The sequence below is a fragment of the Zingiber officinale genome, chromosome 2A (assembly GCF_018446385.1).
Source record: "Zingiber officinale cultivar Zhangliang chromosome 2A, Zo_v1.1, whole genome shotgun sequence".
In the NCBI taxonomy this organism is placed as follows: Eukaryota; Viridiplantae; Streptophyta; class Magnoliopsida; order Zingiberales; family Zingiberaceae; genus Zingiber; species Zingiber officinale.
Window position 1 is genome coordinate 55,639,555 of NC_055988.1, and position 19,594 is coordinate 55,659,148.

Consider the following 19,594-nt stretch of genomic DNA (forward strand, 5'->3'; position numbering starts at 1 on the left):
CCGTGATCTACTTGAGCCTAAGGGTAACAGAGGTGTTGAGAGCATCATCCATTGCTTAGCGTTTCTACAATGGAAGAATGTCTCTTGGAGCTATTTCAAGGAAAACACATGAAGCAAATGCAATGATCAGGTTAGGAGGGAAGTCAGATTTTGTAGAAGGTGGTGAGGTCAGTTTATATGGTATGTATCATTGTCCAATTTAATTCATTTCATTTGAAGAAAATATTTTAATTAAATTATCAACTATTTTCCAGGATCCCATTTGATGGAGTCCTCTAATTGATGTCATTAATGGGTATTCTCCAACACTTCCTCATCTTAAGGGTCTTCAAAATGGAGATACTGCTACTAGCAGTTAAACAGGTAAAAATATTTATACCCAACCTTCTGGACCTTTTAACTATGATGATAAATCTTTTAAAAAAATAAGATAATGATTTTTTGAGTCTTTGCTTTCAAGTAGAAAGGTTCTTTTATCATTTGAAGAAAATTTTACTGTCATTTTTAAATTCACTATGTTCTTATGGCATTTATAAATGCTCAATGGTTAAATTGATCAATCTTTGGTTATCATAATGAAATGTAGAGGCACCAACCAACCCATGCTTTGAAATTTCATGTCTTGCTGGGCTGCATGATTGGAATTTCACTAAAATTTTATATTAATCAGCTCAAGTAATTTCTCGTGTACTACTATGTTGATCGTGTAATGAGCTGATGTCATGTTGACATTGGACCTACTTTGTTACAATATTTCGTGCGTAAAGATGAAATTCATCTCTCGTGTACAACCATATTGGTCATGGTAATGAGCATCATGTCATGCCGACATTTTGGATCCACTTTGTTACAATTTGTCATGCGTAAAGATGAATTCAAATTATGTTTATTACTTGCTTGTAGCTTGATTGAATATTTAATTGCTATAGTCATTTTCTAAAACAAGTGAAAGAAAGAAAGAAGATTATAAACATAAAATGTGAATTCATCTCAAGGCATTGAAGTGAAAAAAACAAACTCAACTATCTAAATGATTAGTGTTATTAAAAGTATAGAATGTAAGTGAAAGGGGATTAATTGAGTAAAATTTATTTGAATTCATTCTTCACACTTTTGACATGTTGATTATGAATTTAAGTACAACAAAAATGTAGTTATTTCTCTATTTGTTAGCTTTATTTTTTTGCAGAAAAATTCAGTTAAAGAAAGCGTACTAAAAGAGTAAAATTCATTTAAATTTATCTCAATGTTAGTTTAGATGCTCGACACAACATGGTACTAAAGCCTTATAGTTATGACAGGTGACTGAAGTTCCCGAATGGAACTGTTATTTTAAACCTTGCATCTATCAGTAGAATATGTACAAATTAGAAGGTTACTGAAGTGGTACATTAGAAAAAGAACTTACTGATTTTAAACCTTGCTTACTGATTGTTGTGCAACATGTTTCATGCTGTTTAATTATTTCCAACAAGTCATTTGCCTGTGAATTAAATATGGAAACACTTAGAGGTTGCATCAGGTAGATTTGGTGTCACTCCAACATTTTTTGTTCATGCTGACCAATTGGAAATTAAAATTGCACAAGGTGCTAAGCCTGGTGAGGGGGGTTAGTTGCCTGGGAAGAAAGTTAGTGCTTTTATTGCTCGATTAAGAAACTCTAAACCAAGAGTTCCACTGATTTCTCCACCTCCACACCATGACATTTATTCAATCGAGGATCTCCCTCAGTTAATTGTGCACTCATTTTCTATTTATAGGATGCTGAAAAATACAAGCTTGACCATCCAAGCTGCTTCCATTACTTGAATCAGAGAAAATTGTATGAGCTTGAAGGAGCAAGTAATGTTGAAGAATATTTGAAGACAAGAAAGGCAACTGATATAGTTGGATTCAGTTTAGGCTGCCAGGTTTGATTACCCATTGGGATTTCTATCATATACTCTAGGCAATCTTGTCATGTATGAATGCAGTATCATGATTGTCTCTAACATATAGGAAGCCATATTTTGCACATTAGCTACTATTCTTCGTCTTGGCAATATTGAGTTTTTACCAAGGAAGGAGCATGATTCTTCTACCTATAAAGATTCAAAGTCTTATTTCCATCTTCAAACAGCAGTTGATTTATCATGTAGGTGAATGCTAGAGTTTTCATTATTTCAATGGTGGGTGAGCCTTGGTGGCTTGCTGCCACACTAAGAATGCAGTACTATATGATTCCATGAGTCATTTCACCAAAAAAAAATGCCTTCTACTTTATGGTTTTAAGACTATTTATCGGCATGTACCTTGCATGGGCATGATCTCATGTAAGCACTGTTGTATAATAATAAAGCAATACAAACAGTATTATATTTGCATAAAAATAAACATGCAATAGACAGATAAATAAAGGAGTAGGGTTTAGAATATAGTTATCCGGTTGAAGCGTCGGCACGCCGACTGTCCTTAGAGAATTTATTGTCGCCTCACGGTGCAAAGGTTCTCCGGCAAAATTCCCCCAAGATCCGACAACCGCTCGTCTCGTCCGTAAGTGCACTCCAAAACGGACGCGACACTCGGACCCAACCTCAGATCGCCGGAAGACCAAGCCTCAGGACAAGAAAGACGAGAAGAAAGCAGAAAGAATCGCACAGAGAAGGGAGAAAGCTCGAGGCTTGAGTGAAGAATAGAGGTGCTGCAAGTCCCCTTTTATTCACTCTGAGAAGGTACGAAGCACTGCTTCGCTAGCGAGGAAACGCGCCTCAGTGTCGCGTCCGCGTCCCTTCCTCACGCGCGGAACAAGACCGAAGTCCGCGTCCCTTCCTCACGCGCGGAACCAAACTCTGGTTTGGTTTTGGTCCAAACCGAACCAGAACCGGAAACCAAACTGGTTTGGTTCAGACTGAACCAAACCAGCAAAAACAGACCGGGCCGCCCGTGAGCGCAAGGCCCACGGGCTGGGGATTTGCACCCCCCCCCCCCCCCCCATGCGTGTAGGTCCTCTTATCATTGCTAAGCAAGGATGGAAGGGCTTCCTATATAAGTCCTTCCAAGCTTCTCCACTTAGCAATGTGGGACTAAAAACACTACAAAAAATGCTTTGAATTTAAAACAAAATTCAACAATCCCCCACAAATTCAAATCATTTCGGTTAAAAACAAAAAAAAAATATGTCCTGAGGCTAGGTTGCAATGAGCTTTTAGTGAAAATACCTTCCGGTTTGAATTTTCACCTAAGTACACCAATCTTATTCACATAGGTTTGAAGTGAAATAGGTCTTGAACTTAAACCTTTTTATATGTGAAGTCAAATGGTAACAACTCATCACGGGCGACGGTTGAATCCTTCTGGGTTGGTGCATTACGGACATGCCACCGAATCTTGTTTCATAAGTGCTAAGGGAAGTTGCCTAGACCCCCCACACTGCGGCCACACAGTTACACTTGCATAGGTGAGTTCTCCAAGGATGTACTGCGAGCATCCTGTCAATAAGACCTTGAACTCATTAAGAGCCTCCAAGCTCATCCTTACTAGCAGTCAAGCATCTATCCAGGGAAGAGACTATGAGATTACATCTCAATCAATTTGATGCTTACGGTTCACCCTTATAACTTGTTTATACCACATTGAACCTACTTCTTGGGATCTCCAATCAGATAGGTTGGGTTGCCGTTATAGATGAAACCAGGATAGGCCTCAGTCCCATTCCCTTACTTGATCTCTTGATTTTCTCGGAATCAAGTCCTTTTGTGAGTGGATCAGCAATATTGTCTTTTGAACTTACGAAGTCCAATGACACCACTCCAAGAGACGCTAGCTCACGAATATACTTCAATCTTATTCGTACATGTCTCTTCTGTTTCTGGTTATACTTAGAGCTTCTAATCTGAGCTATTGTTGTTTGATTATCACAGTATACTGAAATAGAAAGTATTGGCTTTACCATCAAGGGAATTTCTGAAAGAAGACCCTTAAGCCAATCAACTTCAGTTACTGTGGTATCTAAAGCACACAATTCTGCCTCAGATATAGAACGGGATATAATCGTCTGTTTAACTGCACCGCCTCCAAGTGTAAAGACATAACCAGTAACGCCTTTACACTCAGCAATGTCTGCTATCCAACTAGCATCACTATATCCCTCCAGGATTGCAGGGAATCTCCCATACCACAAGCCCAAGGATATAGTACCTTTTAGGTATCTGAGTACTCTATCTAATGCATCCCAATGCGTTCTGTCCGGACAGCTGGTAAACCTGCTCAATTTCGTTATAGCAAAAGAAATATCAGGTCTAGAACAATTAGCTAAATACATTAGACTACCTATTATTTGTGAGTATCTTAATTGAGACACTGCCACACCACTATTATTCTTGTGGAGAGTTTTTGAAGGGTCATATGGTGTGACAACAGATTTAACTTGGCTATAACCATATTTCTCTAATACTCTCTCAACATAGAGTGACTGAGAAATTGTTATTCCATCAGTTGAACGAGTCAACTTCAGCCCTAAAATCATATCAGCACAACCCATATCCTTCATATCAAACTTACCACTTAAGAGGGCCTTAGTCTCATTAATAATAGAAAGGTTAGTTCCAAATAGTAGAATATCATCTACATATAAACATAGGATAATACAATTATCACCTTTCATTTTAGCATACACACATTTATCAGAGTCATTTACTTCAAAGCCAAACAATAGCATAGCTCTATCAAATTTTTCGTACCACTGCTTTGGGGCTTGTTTCAAACCATAAAGAGATTTGACTAACCTACAGACTTTATTCTCATTTCCAGAGACTACATATCCCTCAGGCTGATCCATATATATCTCTTCTTCTAGATCTCCATTTAGGAATGCCGTTTTGACATCCATTTGATGGACCTCAAGATGATATATGGATACTAATGCGATTAATACTCGGATTGTAGTAATTCTGGTAACAAGAGAATAAGTGTCAAAATAGTCAATCCCTTCTTTTTGTTTGAATCCCTTAGCAACTAGGCGGGCTTTGAATTTATCTACTGACCCATCAGGTTTTAGTTTTCTCTTAAACACCCATTTACATCCTATAGTGGTACACCCAGGAGGTAAATCTATCAACTCCCAAGTGGCATTAGAGATAATAGAGTTCATTTCACTTTTAATAGCCTCTTTCCAGTGTTTAGCTTCAGGAGAAGTCATGACATCTCTATATGTCACAGGATCACCTTCTATATTATAGGTGATAAAGTCTTGGCCTAAATCCGTAGACACACGTTGCCTCTTGCTCCTTCTCGGTTCTGTATACTCACTAGATTCATCTAGTCTAGAGTGACTTGAGGAAGGTGTACCCACTACGGATAATGGGACCTCTACGAAAGAAGGCTCATTTCTAGTAGAAATACTAGATTGAGGTGTTCTCATCTTCATAGGAAATATATCCTCAAAAAATGTAGCATCGCGAAGTTCTACAATAGTATTTGCATCTATTCCAGGAATTTCTGATTTAATAATCAGGAACCTATATGCAATACTATTTTGAGCATAACCTAAGAAGATACCATCTACGGTCTTTGGACCAAGTTTTTTCCTTCTGTGTTCAGGTACTAGTACCTTTGCCAGGCACCCCCACACTTTAAGGTATTTCAAACTTGTCCTTCGGCCTTTCTAAAGCTCTGACTTCATTGGGACTCTATTTAGCACATGACATGCAGTGTATAGAGCCTCCCCCCACATAAAGTTGGGTAACCCAGAACTGCCCAACATGGAATTAATCATATCTTCAAGGGTTCGATTTTTTCGTTCTGCTATACCGTTGGATTGAGGACTATATGGAGCAGTTACCTCATGGATTATACCTGTATCTTGACAAAATTTTTTAAACAGGTTCGAGGTAAATTCTCCACCCCTATCAGACCTTAACCTCTTAATAGTTTTATCGGTTTGATTCTCAGCTTCAGATTTAAAAATCATAAATTTATCTAAAGCTTCATCCTTGGTTTTTAGCAAATAAACATAACAATAACGAGAGTGGTCATCAATGAAGGTAATGAAATACCTTTTATGGTCTCTCGTTATTACACCGTTAAACTTACAACAGTCAGTATGAATCAATTCTAAAATATCAGAATTTCTATCAACTGATTTGAAGGGTTTACGGGGTTGTTTATATTGCACACAAATTTCATATTTTTTCTTATCATTTATAGCATGCTTAGGGATCATGTCAAGATTCATCATCCTTTTTACGGTATTAAAATTGACATGTCCTAATCTGTCATACCATAGATCATAAGACTCAATGTTATATGAGCAACCAATATCAGAAGTTTTATTTAAAGTAGCATTTTCTACATTGAGTTTAAATAAACCTTCATTAAGGTAACCTTTTCCAATAAAGGTTCCTAAATGTAATATTACAACTTTATTACATTTGAAGTTCAACTCATAACCAGCACGGACTAACTTTGATCCGCTAATCAAATTCCGACGGACCGCTGGAACATGATGCACCTCATGCAGTGACAGGACTTTTCCAGAGGTGAACCTCAGGTCAACTTGTCCTATCCCAAACACCCTGGCTGCAGAATGGTTCCCCATGGTCACGGAAGTGCCTTCAATTACCTGATAAGTAAGGAAGGCAGAGTGATCAACACAACAGTGTACATTAGCACCTGTATCAACTAACCATTCATTGGGTTGATAGATCAAGTTTAGTTCGGGTTTGAAGGTAACAAACCTATCGCTGGTGTCGTCACTAGCAGTCACGACATTTACTTGTGCCTTGGTGTTGGACGTATTGCTTTGGTTCTTGTCCTTTCGCTTAGGGCAGAATTTGGCATAATGTCCAACCTGTCCACATGCCCAGCAAGGCTTAGGTTTGGTTCCAGTTTTCTTTTGAACCTTTGGGTTGGGTTTCATCTTGTTCTTCATTTTCTGATTTTTGAATTTCTTCTTGTCAGATGAGACTACTACATTTGCCTTTGGAATAAAATCCATAGGCATTCTTGTATCATCATTTTTATGTTGCTTCCGATGTTCTTCTTCGATATTTAAGGCAATCATCAAATCTTCTAGAGAGATTTTACCTCTCCGATGTTTAAGAGTCATGCCAAAATCTTTCCAACTCGGAGGCAATTTTTCGATGATAGACAAGACCTGAAATTTTTTAGGTAATGACATATCTCCTTCAGCAAGACCATGAATTTGAACTTGGAATTCATGTGTCTGCTTAACCACAGATTTGCCTTCAACCATTTTGAAGTTCAGGAATTTTACCACAGTATACTTTTCTAAACCAGAATTTTCGGAGTTATATTTTTTATCCAAAGATTTCCACAGCTCTTTAGCTGAAGAGGTTGAGCAGTACACATCAAATAGTGCGTCTGAGAGGGCAGACAGGATTCTCCCATGGCATAGATAATCCCTTTGCTTAAACCTCTCTAAGGCAACACTACGGGCAGGTTCCTCTTCATTAGGTGAAGGAGGGTCTGTTTCTATAACGGAGAATAGCCCTAGCATAGTAAGCCAAAATTTCATCCGTTGTTGCCAACGTCTGAAGTTTTGCCCGTAAAATTTCTCGGGTCTGGCACTAGCCTCATCAGATCCTATTACCCTATCATTCATCATGTCTATTGATACAAGCAATAAATTCTCTAAGAATGTTGTATAATAATAAAGCAATACAAGCAGTATTATATTTGCACAAAAATAAACATGCAATAGACAGATAAATAAAGGAGTAGGGTTTAGAATATAGTTATCCGGTTGAAGCGTCGGCACGCCGACTGTCGGTGCAAAGGCTCTCCTGCAAAATTCCCCCAAGATCCGATAACCGCTCGTCTCGTCCGTAGGTGTACTCCAAAACGGACGCGACACTCGGACCACTCCAAAACGGACGCGACACTCGGACCCAACCTCAGATCGCCGGAAGACCAAGCCTCAGGACAAGAAAGACGAGAAGAAAGCAGAAAGAATCGCACAGAGAAGGGAGAAAGCTCGAGGCTTGAGTGAAGAATAGAGGTGCTGCAAGTCCCCTTTTATTCACTCTGAGAAGGTACGAAGCACTGCTTCGCTAGCAAGGAAACGCGCCTCAATGTCGCGTCCGCGTCCCTTCCTCACGCGCGGAACCAAACTCTGGTTTGGTTTTGGTTCAGACCGAACCAGAACCGGAAACCAAACCAGAAAGGGCCGCCCGTGAGCGCAAGGCCCACGGGCTGGGGATTTGCCCCCCCCCCCCCCCCCTGCGCGCGTTAATCGCGCACGTGACGCCCGGTTTATGGATTTCCGGCTCGAACCCCCCAAATCCACTCGATTTGAGCTTGGCCCGCGCATGCGTGTAGGTCCTCTTATCATTGCTAAGCAAAGATGGAAGAGCTTCCTATATAAGCCCTTCCAAGCTTCTCCACTTAGCAATGTGGAACTAAAAACACTACAAAAAATGCTTTGAATTTAAAATAAAATTCAACAAGCACTTCTATTTTTTATTTAACTAGACATAGGTTGATGTTCTGCGTGCAATTACTTTTCATTGATGCAAATTAACTTGTTTATTTAACTGTTTTTGATATCATAGATCAAGCAATCTTCAATGCTAATAGAAAAATAAGTCCATATTGTTAAGTAGATTTTGCTTTACCCATATCATTTGTTAAGGAACAAATACAATAATATCAGCTAATTGGCTGATTAGGTTCTCTTGCCATCATTATGATATTCACCAAGTGCATAGGATGCTAGTATAAATTCTTGGGGATATTTAATTGGAAAATATAAATTATAATAGCTCCTTTGTTTGGACAAATGTTCTATCTTACCTCACAAAAATTTAGGGTGCCTTTCGGGCTGTTGATATTGAATAAATAATTGATGATTTTGTAGATATTTCATACTATCAAGAAATGTACTATCAAAGTGAATTTGATTTTATAAAATCAATGTGAAACCTCCTTGGGCTTTAGCAATTTGAATATCCCGTGGATTCTGTAAATTTTCTAAATCAGGAAAGTTGCTAAGAAGAAATCTTGAAAATTTCAGAAAATCCTCTCCTTTGTAAACTTGTTGCCTGATTTGTGATTCTTGAATTTGTCTTGGTTATGAAAAAAAGTTGCAAAGTTATCCTAGGTGAAGAAGGCAACAATACACCATATAAAAATACAATGTCTGAATTTGTCTTACCTTTTTTCTAAAATATGAGATAATTTCATTCGCTATTGGGAAATTGCTAATACCATTAGTGTTCTTTCTCGCTTATGACAAACCTGTTATTTTTATTATTGTGATGAAATAATGGATCTTCTATTTTTCTATATAGGGCGATGAAATAATTAATCATCATCTATTATTTCTATAGGGGGTTTTGGGGGTTGTTTGAATAAGTCTTGCTAGCTATCCTACTTGAAGATTTTATTCAGAGTTTATTGACTGATTTAGAATTTTTGCTCCTGAGATTTTAGATGAAAGGTAATTGACATGTTGTTCACATTAATAAGTGCCCAAATTATAAATCTAATTTGTCACATTTATATTTGTTAGAATAATTAGTTGCGTTGACTTGCCTAGTCATTAGGTTTAATATTGGATACTACTTAAATGAGTTTATTTATTTATTTTAATTTTTTTCCAAATTGAATCATATGGCTCGTTACTTCCATCATGTTCTTAATTCTGAAAAAATAATTGTAAAGGGATTTGGTTGAAAAATAGTTCTATCCATTCCTTCCTTTTAATTTATAAATATGAATTTTAGGGATTTCTTTGAAGTATTTTGAGCAAATATGTCAGATACTCTTTTCATTTTCTAGATTGTGTTGGAGCAATTTATAAATTAGCCCTGAATAAGTCAAATTGAGATGTACCAGATCTTCGTATGGTGTGAATCCCCTTGATAGAGAGTGATGACTCAAGTGCACTAGAGTGCACTAAGATACATGACTCATTAGCTTGTGCCAATCTTTGAGAGATACCTTTAGGTTTAAGATGTGGAATTCATTTTCGTAATTATAAAATCCACGAATGAAGCAAATTCATAAAAAAAAAAAATCAAATTCAGTTATGTCATGATTGTCCTTGTTTGCTGGGTTACATGAATTTATCTCCATGGGTATGCTCCATTAATATGCATGTCAATTAGTTAGTTCTTATTACATAAACTAATTCTCTGGTCTCCTTTTTTGACGTGTTTATTCCATTTTAATAGATTAACTCTTGTTTATATGTCAAATCAACTTAATTTCTCTCATTTTATCATTAGTTATCAGTTAGAGATAAATGCTCTTGAATATTAAGTTTTATTTTATTCTTTTTGCTAACTCCACATATTCATCATTTTATTTTATATTTTAATTATGTTTTCACCGATATGCTTGATTGATGAATAGTAAATTCAAGTTTTCTAAAATTTCTTTTTATATTTATATATATATATATATATATATATATATATATATATATATATATATATATATATATATATATATATATATATTTGATGAACCTCGCAATACTAACATTAAAGAGATTGAAATTAAATAAAACAACTACAAATGATAATGCATTACAAACTAGTTCAACTCTTAATCCAAAACAATTTGAGTTTGAATATCATAATAGTGAATAAAATTTTTAAAAGAACAGAGAGTGTAACTAACTAGTGAGATGAACTCAACCGACTATCAAAACAGATAACCCAACTCCGACTAGAGGACCCAACATCCTAATGCAAGTAGAAAAGTAGACTAATAAAAGAAGCCTCTGGGTGTGCATTGCCAGGTATAAGAAAACTCATCCGTCAAGTCCTTCCGTCTTCTCATTACCTGCACCTTATGATCTAGTGAGTCTAAAGACACAACAAGTTCAACCTTTATATAAATAACATTTATTTACATTTAAGAGAAATATTTGGTAAATTACCATGTTAATGGAGAATAACCTCCGACTTCAGTTTCATGAGCCTCCAAACTACCCTAAATTAACATTCAAATTTTTAACCTTCTTTTACCTTTGTTATCTTTATTTTACTTGTAAGACTCATACATTACAAGAATTCATATCATTAAGTGTAGGTCATTATACCTTAACCTCTGATTGTTTGGCTAAACGTTTATCCTAGTACTAGGTTGGTAAGGTTCACCGGACTCTTCTTAAGCCAAATTTTTCAAATATCTTTGGTTTTAGTAAGGTTCACCGGACTCTTCTTAAGCTAGATTCCCAAACCTCTTTTATGTTGGTAAACATTTAAATAAATCAACTCTTTACAATTTAGTTCCTCAACTATCCATACAGAAGCTTATTAACAAAATAGTTACATGGCCAAATAACATGGTAGAATAGTTAAACCTACTAGTTAATCAAAATGATAAAATTTCTGGAATTGAACAAATATTTATAACCAGATGGATTTTTTTTTTCAATATTCTTGCACAAGTTTGAAGGGAATGTTAAAGAACTAATTCTAAATATACAAACCATAAGGATGTAACAGTAAAGATGATAATAGAATAATAATTAGGTAGAGGGGACCATCTAAAGGGGGTGCCATAATAATAATTCTCTTTTTTAAGACAACCTATTAAATTCCAAGATTCTTTAATGATTCATTATTTACACCAGAAGAGTTTCTGAGAGAGTTGCAAGAATAGTTGATTGCAGTGATCAATAAGTCATACTAAACTGGAAGGTTCATGTGGGTCAGTGTTCTCGATAAACGAAGATCCATTCTCATATGTTCTTGTATTTTCTATATACAAATTCTTATACGGTTCTTAGAATCCATGCGGCTTAGATTTTTTACAAGAAATATCAACTTGGCCATTATTTCCTTAGATAGACCCGCTCCTTTACAAATGGGGTTAGATCGAATGGGGAACAATAAAGTTTAGAAAGCAAAAAAACAAAAATCCAAGGGAAAAGAAACGAGAGCAAGAGATTATGGATGAATCGAAGGTAAATTCTTGTTTGAAGGACCTGATGCGCTTCATGAGGTCAAAAAAAAAAAAAGGTTGGGGGTACCCTTTTGAGCTACGCCTTCTAATTACACCAATCATAAGGCAACGGGGTACATTTTATACTTGCGCTCACATGTCATAAGTAATAAATAATTATTTAATTTGAATAATAAACCATAGCTTATCAACTATATGTGAAATAAATAATTATTTTAAAATGTGAAAAAAAATTGAAGAGAGGAACTCATTTTATTTTATTTTTATAATTACCCAACTAACATATTTTATATAACAATATATTAAGCTTTAACTTATGGGAAAGAAGTTTCACATTATCCCTCTCAAATAATAATCTCACATATATCACATCTAATGTGATATTAGAATACCTCATTGTAAACCGTGAAACAAAATTGGACTAGAAAATGTTTCAAAAGAGAACAATAGGATTTCTATATGGTAACTAAAGAACAAGTGTTTTGATTGTGTAGTGATTATATTGAATAATACAATCAAGAAAGCATATGTTCCTTGACAGTTTTCTTCCATAGATCTCTTAAATAAAACAACTGTTCAGATTGTTAAAGTTTTTTTAGTTACATGTATCCCAAACTTTGGTCACCTTCTCTGAAAATTAATAGAGCATTTAATTTTATTGTGATTTTATGAAAATATGCATTTTTCTTTTTATTAGAAAATAACTTTTTAGATATTCTCTATTTTCTCATAAAATGATATCCCCTTTTCTAGAAAATAATTGTCAACCAAATAATGTTTTCCTTTTTTTTTTAAAGAAAAAAATGAAAAAAAAGACTCCCTTTGTTTCCCAATACAATAACCAAAAAGGAAAGCATAGGTCATAGGGAAGAAGACGAGAAACACAATAGTAACAAGTATTAAGGTAGCATAGCCAAATCCACCACTTGGGAATTTGCTGCAGGGAAAAAAAATTAATGATTATATTTTGTTGCAAATATTCTTACTGAACATTTTCTTATAGATTCAAGTTTAGCCTTTTTGCATTAAGCAATTGAGCAAAATATGTAATAACTTGTGTTGTATTCTAAAGAGTATTTAGCTTGTTACCTTCCTAATTGCTTTTTGATTTAGTAGTTTAGTCCGAACTGTTGATGAGGCTTTAGTATGAAAATTCCATGAGATTGCACTTGATCTATTTGCTAATGTCTAAATGCTTTTGAACTGAACTGAAGAGTGAATGTTTGACTTGCAGGTCTAGGCACCACGAAGCTTGAAAAGAGATTAAACAAGCCGTAACAAACAAATGACAATACTGAAGCCACTTGAATGTTTGGGGCCATAGCTACAAGCAACATCCCTAAGTAAACTAAGTAGAGCATCGTGTAAAATATGTAATAGAACCAAAAGAACTTGGAGGTTGTCCAAAAGTAACCAATTGATGGATACGTAACAATCAAATAAATAGTTACTTGTAGAAGCTCGTAGGGGATCTCAATACTCACCTGAAAGGTAAAGTTTTATCGTAAGGAAACATTTAAACTTACTAAAATGCTACTAAAGTTGATATTCAACCTGTGCGAGAGAGTAGATCCATGAGGAGTACATTCCTATAAATTTCTCCCGGTATACCACAGTTCTCTCAATTGACACAAATGGTAAAACGAATGAGCAGTTGTTTATTCCAATAAAGATTGCGGCAGAATATGAACAGATTTTGTTGATTGACATATAGAAAATAACTAGCTATTATAAACTAAAAGAATAGTAAATTTCAAAGAGAAGACAATGATACCAAATTGATTGAGTCTCGGCTGCATAATCTTTTAATAGTAATTCTATTATAAGGTAAGAGTTTGAATCTCGGTAAAGTTAAAAAAAAAAATCCTCTTGTACTGATTAACTATTTACCTCCTCAATCATGGGACCGACTGTTTAGATTTGCTACCATATTAATAGCAGTGCTGTCTACGGAGGCGGCAGCTGTCGTATGCAGCAGCGACTACCACTGTTTAATCCTGGAGGTAGACCTTTTTTTCTAGAGGACATATTTGCCTATTGGTATACATGTCGTTGCAAGTGTAGGCATGACAATGAAATCTGATGAGTCAATTGGGTTTCTCCTTAGATATGCCATGGTGCTCATCTCATCTGTAATTACTGGTGCATAGGAAAATGGATTTGCATGAAGAAGGTGGAACTTACAGTTGCTTTCCTTGCTGCCAGAATACCGCTCCTAGTGCAACAGATGTGCAAAGCATAAATAAAATCCGCACTAGATTGTATTGAGGACTCCTCCAATAAGACAAACACTGTTTCTACAGGCATGCTTTATATTGTACCCAACTGTTCTGTGGATAGCAAGTCGGGAAAGTGAGCTCTATCAAGTCTGGTGATGGTGTGCTCAAGCGTTTAGCCATATCCTTGCTTTCCCTGCAATTAAAACTATAACACAAGAACATTAGCAAATTATTAGCGATGTCATTGTATTTTATTTAATGTAGAGTTTGAACATATTGGATACTTAGTTCCAGAGAGATGATTCCTGATAAAGTTTAGCAAAGTCTACACTCAATTGTATCTCCATCGATCTACTGGTAACATCCAGCATCCATGTAGTTGGATTATGATTGCCTCTGATTCTCGGTACTCCAGGCATTCCCTGCCATATCAAACATTAATTCCATGGTTCTAGGTTATTACTCTTGGTTTATTTAAAACTTGGTTGGTATGGTAACTTGCATTCCTATCCAATGGGACAAGTCATGGTACCACTTTTCTCATTAGGGTTTAGGGTTTCTGGTTGTCCACCAAGCAACTGTTGGTGCGGGAAGCATCCGACGATCGAACTTTAGTTTTGATAATGGTAAAAAGATTCAAAGTTAAGATTACTTGTTATCAAATATGTTCATGGAGCTTGCAGGAAAGTCCTAAGTGATACTTAGGCAAAAGTTCTAGCTGCGGTTAGGCAAGGTGAAAACCCTAGAGGGTGGTAACCCTAGGTCTTAGGGGTGGTAATCCTAGGTGAAGGAAAAAATCTAAGGGGGAGTAACCTTAGGTCCTAAGGGGTGGTAACCCTAGGTGGAGAAAAACCCTAAGGGGCGGCAACCTTAGGTCCTACGGGGCGGTAACCCTAGGTGAAGAAAAACCCTAGGGGGCAGTAACCCTAGGTCCTAGGGGGTGGTAACCCTAGGTGGAAAGTCCAGTTGGTCTGGAGGACCAAATTGCCACCAGGTAATCTCTCCTGAGAGGAGTAGGTGAGGACACGTTTCCTGTAGAGGGAACAGTAGGCGTCAGGTCGACCTAGGGTTTCCGGACGAAAATCCGAAGTCAGACCCGGATAATCCGGTGACTATCAAACTCTTAATTTATCATGTTTATATCAGTTCTAACTTTGTCTTGCAGGGTACCGTATTGTTTTGGAACTAACATATCTTGTAGGTACAAAAGGAACAAGTTAAGCCTCGGATAAACAGTGTCCGAGGTGCCTCCATGGAACTTGGAAGCGCCTCGGGTGCAAGCCGGAGCCAGTTGTCCAAAGGAGCTGGAGGCGCCTTCTTTGGGACTGAAGGCGCCTTGAAGAGGCTTGAAGGCGCCTTAAACCAGATAACGTGCGACTAGGTTTGTGCTGATCCACGCGTGGGACTCGGCAGCCTGGAGGCGCCTTGGACAGGCTTGGAGGCGCCTCCAGCATTGTATAAAAGAGGGATTCGAGTAGCAGCCAAAAACAACAAGTTCTAAGCTTACTTTCTTCAATGTGCTGCCAACGAGACGATCTAGAAATGCTGCGAATTGACACCGACGACCCGAAGCTCCGAATCTTCAGTTTTTCTTACTGTCGTTGGTATTATTTAATTGTTTCTTTTAAATCACTGTCCTTCATCTTGTAAACACATTAACAAGCTTATAGTTGTTGCCCGCCGGAAGCGATCAACGATCGCGGACCTTAGAGTAGGAGTCGCCACAGGCTCCGAACCAAGTAACTCCTCGAGTTCTTGTGTGATTGTCTTTTTTGTTTCCACTGCTTTAACTCTCGAACGATTTCCAACTCTAAAACGCAAAATAGCCACGAGCGCTATTCACCCCCCTCTAGCGCTTTCGATCCAACAATTGATATCAGAGCGGAGTCGCTTCGATTTGGTGCAACCACCAATCAAGCAATTTTTTCATGGTATTTTCAGTTTTACGGAGTCAATTAGAATTAGCTTAATAACTAAATTCTAATTATTTTTCCTTCGAATCAGTTTTAACTCGAAGTCCGTGCAACACCACTCGAGTTCGTTATTTTATTAAATTTATTCCCGCACTACTAATCCAAGACCTAGTCTTGGGACAGATTTTTCTGTGTGTGTGTGCAGATTTGTTAAATGGCACTTCAAGAAGGTTATAGCACCGCTCGACCACCGCTCTTCACCGGAGACGATTTCGGGTACTGGAAGGGAAGGATGGAGGCGTACTTGCAAACCAGTTCGAAGTATGGATGATCACCAAGACAGGACTTGAACTCCCACTAGACGGATCAGGCAAATTAGTGTCATACCAGAACTATGACGCATCCTTAATAAAGAAAGTTGAGGCGAATGCAAAGGCTACCTGCATTGAAACGTCCCAAGTTTTTTTTTTTTTTTTACCAATCTCTCTCTCAACAACCATAACGGAACTATCATAACCAATAGACAAGACTATATCAACAAATGTATATCGATAAGAACAATAACCCCTCAACATTCTCCACCCGAATGACAAAGAAAATGAAAATCTCTCGCGATAGATCCCGTATGCACTGCACTCCCGGACAACGGACAAAACCATGCGTCCATCCCGCCTTCTCGTCTACTCCGTCCGTGGTCTTCCAACATATCTTGGAAGTCATCCTCACCTGTAATATAAATGTGGTGAGTCTACGACCCAGCAAGTACAGACCAATATGAGTATGAAGATATCCATAAGATAGTGGAATAGCAACTAGAAGCCTTTTAAAGAAAACATAGCACAACCAGGTACGACATAAGAAAGATATAACATGCAACAATGTTCCTACGTAGCTAATAAGGTGAATATGTCACATATCCGGTAACCACAATTAGAGCCAGTCAACAGTCCCATGAACCTAGAGGTACCTCGTAGAGAACATGCATCCAGTCATATAGCCGAAGCTAACCATATCAGTCAAGTTTGGATGGGCCCTCCCCGGAGCTCATCCCGGGTCACCCATCCCGTACTGCTACCACATATGCTCATACACATCCAATTAGCAACATAAGATTTATATAACCATAATAAATTCCAGTCACTTATTTCATAGCATTTTTCAATCATTCCTTCCATATCAGTTCCTTTAACCATAGCCTATTCATTTATTCCTTAAGCATATATCCATAAGCAATGAAAACTTATCAACAGAGGAATAATTCAACTCAAGTATGACAAAATAAAGGATTGCTCACAAATATTAAAACTAATTCACAGTAGCAATAATCATGACAAAACAAACAGTGTTATATTTTCTTACCGACATCCGTTTCGAAGTTATTTCATTAACAATAGCATATACAGTTTAAATCCTTTTACTTCTCACCAAACTCCCACCTCAACATATGGACTATTCAACCCTTCAAAATTAAACCAAGTCACCTATTCTTTATAAAAGAAATCACACAAAGTCCGTAAAGATCGCAACATCAAACCAACAAGCTGCAATTTCACACTTCAGCACAGTCCTTCACAATATAGGTTCAACATCAGCACTCCAGAGAAAACAGAATGAACTCGCATAGAAACCCAAACTGAAACCTCAGCCAACCGAGAATTCAAAACAACCAATAAGGCAACTTATGTATTTTCTCCAATTCTTTTCAAACACCGCAGAATTTAACAGAACAGCTCCGAGAACATTTCAACCACAACAAAAACGGTAACAGCACAAAACTTAACCTCTACAAAAATCCTGTCAAGCCTTTCCAAACTCCCATATACACAAAACAAATCTAACACCGTCGCAATCAACCAAAACTACCAAAACTAAATCGCAGGACCAGGATGACCAAGAGAAACCGAATAAAAACCACTTCAATCACAAATCATCACAGAACTTGGTGAATTCACAAATTCGAAATCAGAACCCTACAAGATCGTTAAGCTAAGGCATGAACACCACAGGAAATCCAAACCGCAATGCAATCCAATATCCATATTTCATTCAGACATTTTGACAAGCAGAAATCCTACAGCCAATGCAAATCAAAAACATCCTCGCGGTACTCGAATCCAATCATTCCCAGGCAAGAGAAATCCACAGAATTCACAAAAGAATAGTCTACCGGAAATTTAGACTCCATCGACAACGGAAATTGTGGAAAAAACACAGAAACCACACCATTCACGCACATAAAACCTCAACGAGATCCCCAACCAAAGCGAGACCTTACAGAATGAAAACTAAATCATTTCACCAATCACTTTAACTGAGTGAACGATTCACAACTTCTACGTTCCTACCTCCTTACCTCACCGATCTCACTCATTCATAAAGGACTGATACTTGCCTCTTCCTTCCCACGTCGCTGCCGAATCCCTAGCTCGTGAGGTTGCGCCAACAGAGAATACGCGAATGCCCCTATGTCTCGTCGTCGTGTCCCCCGTTGCTCGCCGGCGTGAGGAACTGCTTGGCCGGAGTCCCGATCCTCGGCGGAAGCTTCGTCGGAGCGGCCGAGATCAGCAACGAAGAGTTCGGCGATTTGGCGTGAGGAAATGAGCCGAACTTAGGTTAGGGAATTTATACCTAGGCGAATTAGATCAATTAACTCCCACCTTAATTGACGTATTTCTAAATAGGCTTTCTCCTATTCAATTATACCCCTTAAAATTTAACATAATTCCCTAAAAATTCATAAAAATTCCAATAAACTCCATAAATCCATATCAACTTAATTCCTGTTAACTTATTCATGAAAACATATTTATTTATTATTATTATTATTTTAAAATAATCTAGCTAGGTTAGATTTTTAATTGTTTACACCTTTATCTATATTGTTGGTATTTAATAACCTTATGTATTTATTTTACACTCATCATCCAAGTCATACAAGATTTATAATTTACATCACCAAGTTTCTCTTCTTTTTTTTTAAATAAATTTTATGCATATTTAGGTCATAAAAGTTATTTAAGTTCAGATATACCATATCCGATTTAATTAACATAATTAAAACTGACCACTTAAGTTAAACTCCATTCTATTTATACCCACTAATTAAATAATTACTTTTAATTTAAAACAATTAGTTTTGGGATATTACATGCATACTCCAGTGTGGACTGACCAAGGAGGAACTCAACAGAGTTGGACCGTTCTCCAGCGCAAAAGAGCTATGGGAGAAGTTGATCGAACTCCACGAGGACACCTCCGACACCAAGGTAAGCAAAAGAGATCTGTTACTTAATAAATTGTATAACTTAAAATTGTAGGAAGGTGAGATGGCTAGCCAGCTCCACGCTCGAATTCAAGAACTACTAAATGAACTCCATGCAATCGGACAGAAGGTAGACAACCGGGACATCATAAGGTACTCCTTAAACGCCTTTCCAAGGAACACCTTGTGAGCATCCATGGTAGATGCCTACAAGGTTTCTAAGGATCTCTCTACTATTAAATTGGACGAGTTGTTTTCTGAGTTTGAGCTTCACGAACAGACTA

The 19,594-nt window shown here is 37.2% G+C and overlaps 1 protein-coding gene across 1 annotated transcript; it reads left to right on the top strand.

Moving 5' to 3' along the window:
* The first annotated feature begins 41 nt into the window (after positions 1 to 41).
* On the top strand, positions 42 to 13,813 carry LOC122039647 (myosin-15-like). Its single transcript, XM_042599159.1, has 4 exons — positions 42 to 180; positions 255 to 363; positions 1,761 to 1,910; positions 13,151 to 13,813. The coding sequence occupies exons 2-4, from the start codon at positions 283 to 285 to the stop codon at positions 13,154 to 13,156; spliced, it is 237 nt and encodes a 78-aa protein (XP_042455093.1). The 5' UTR covers positions 42 to 180; positions 255 to 282; the 3' UTR covers positions 13,157 to 13,813.
* The last annotated feature ends 5,781 nt before the right edge of the window (positions 13,814 to 19,594 follow it).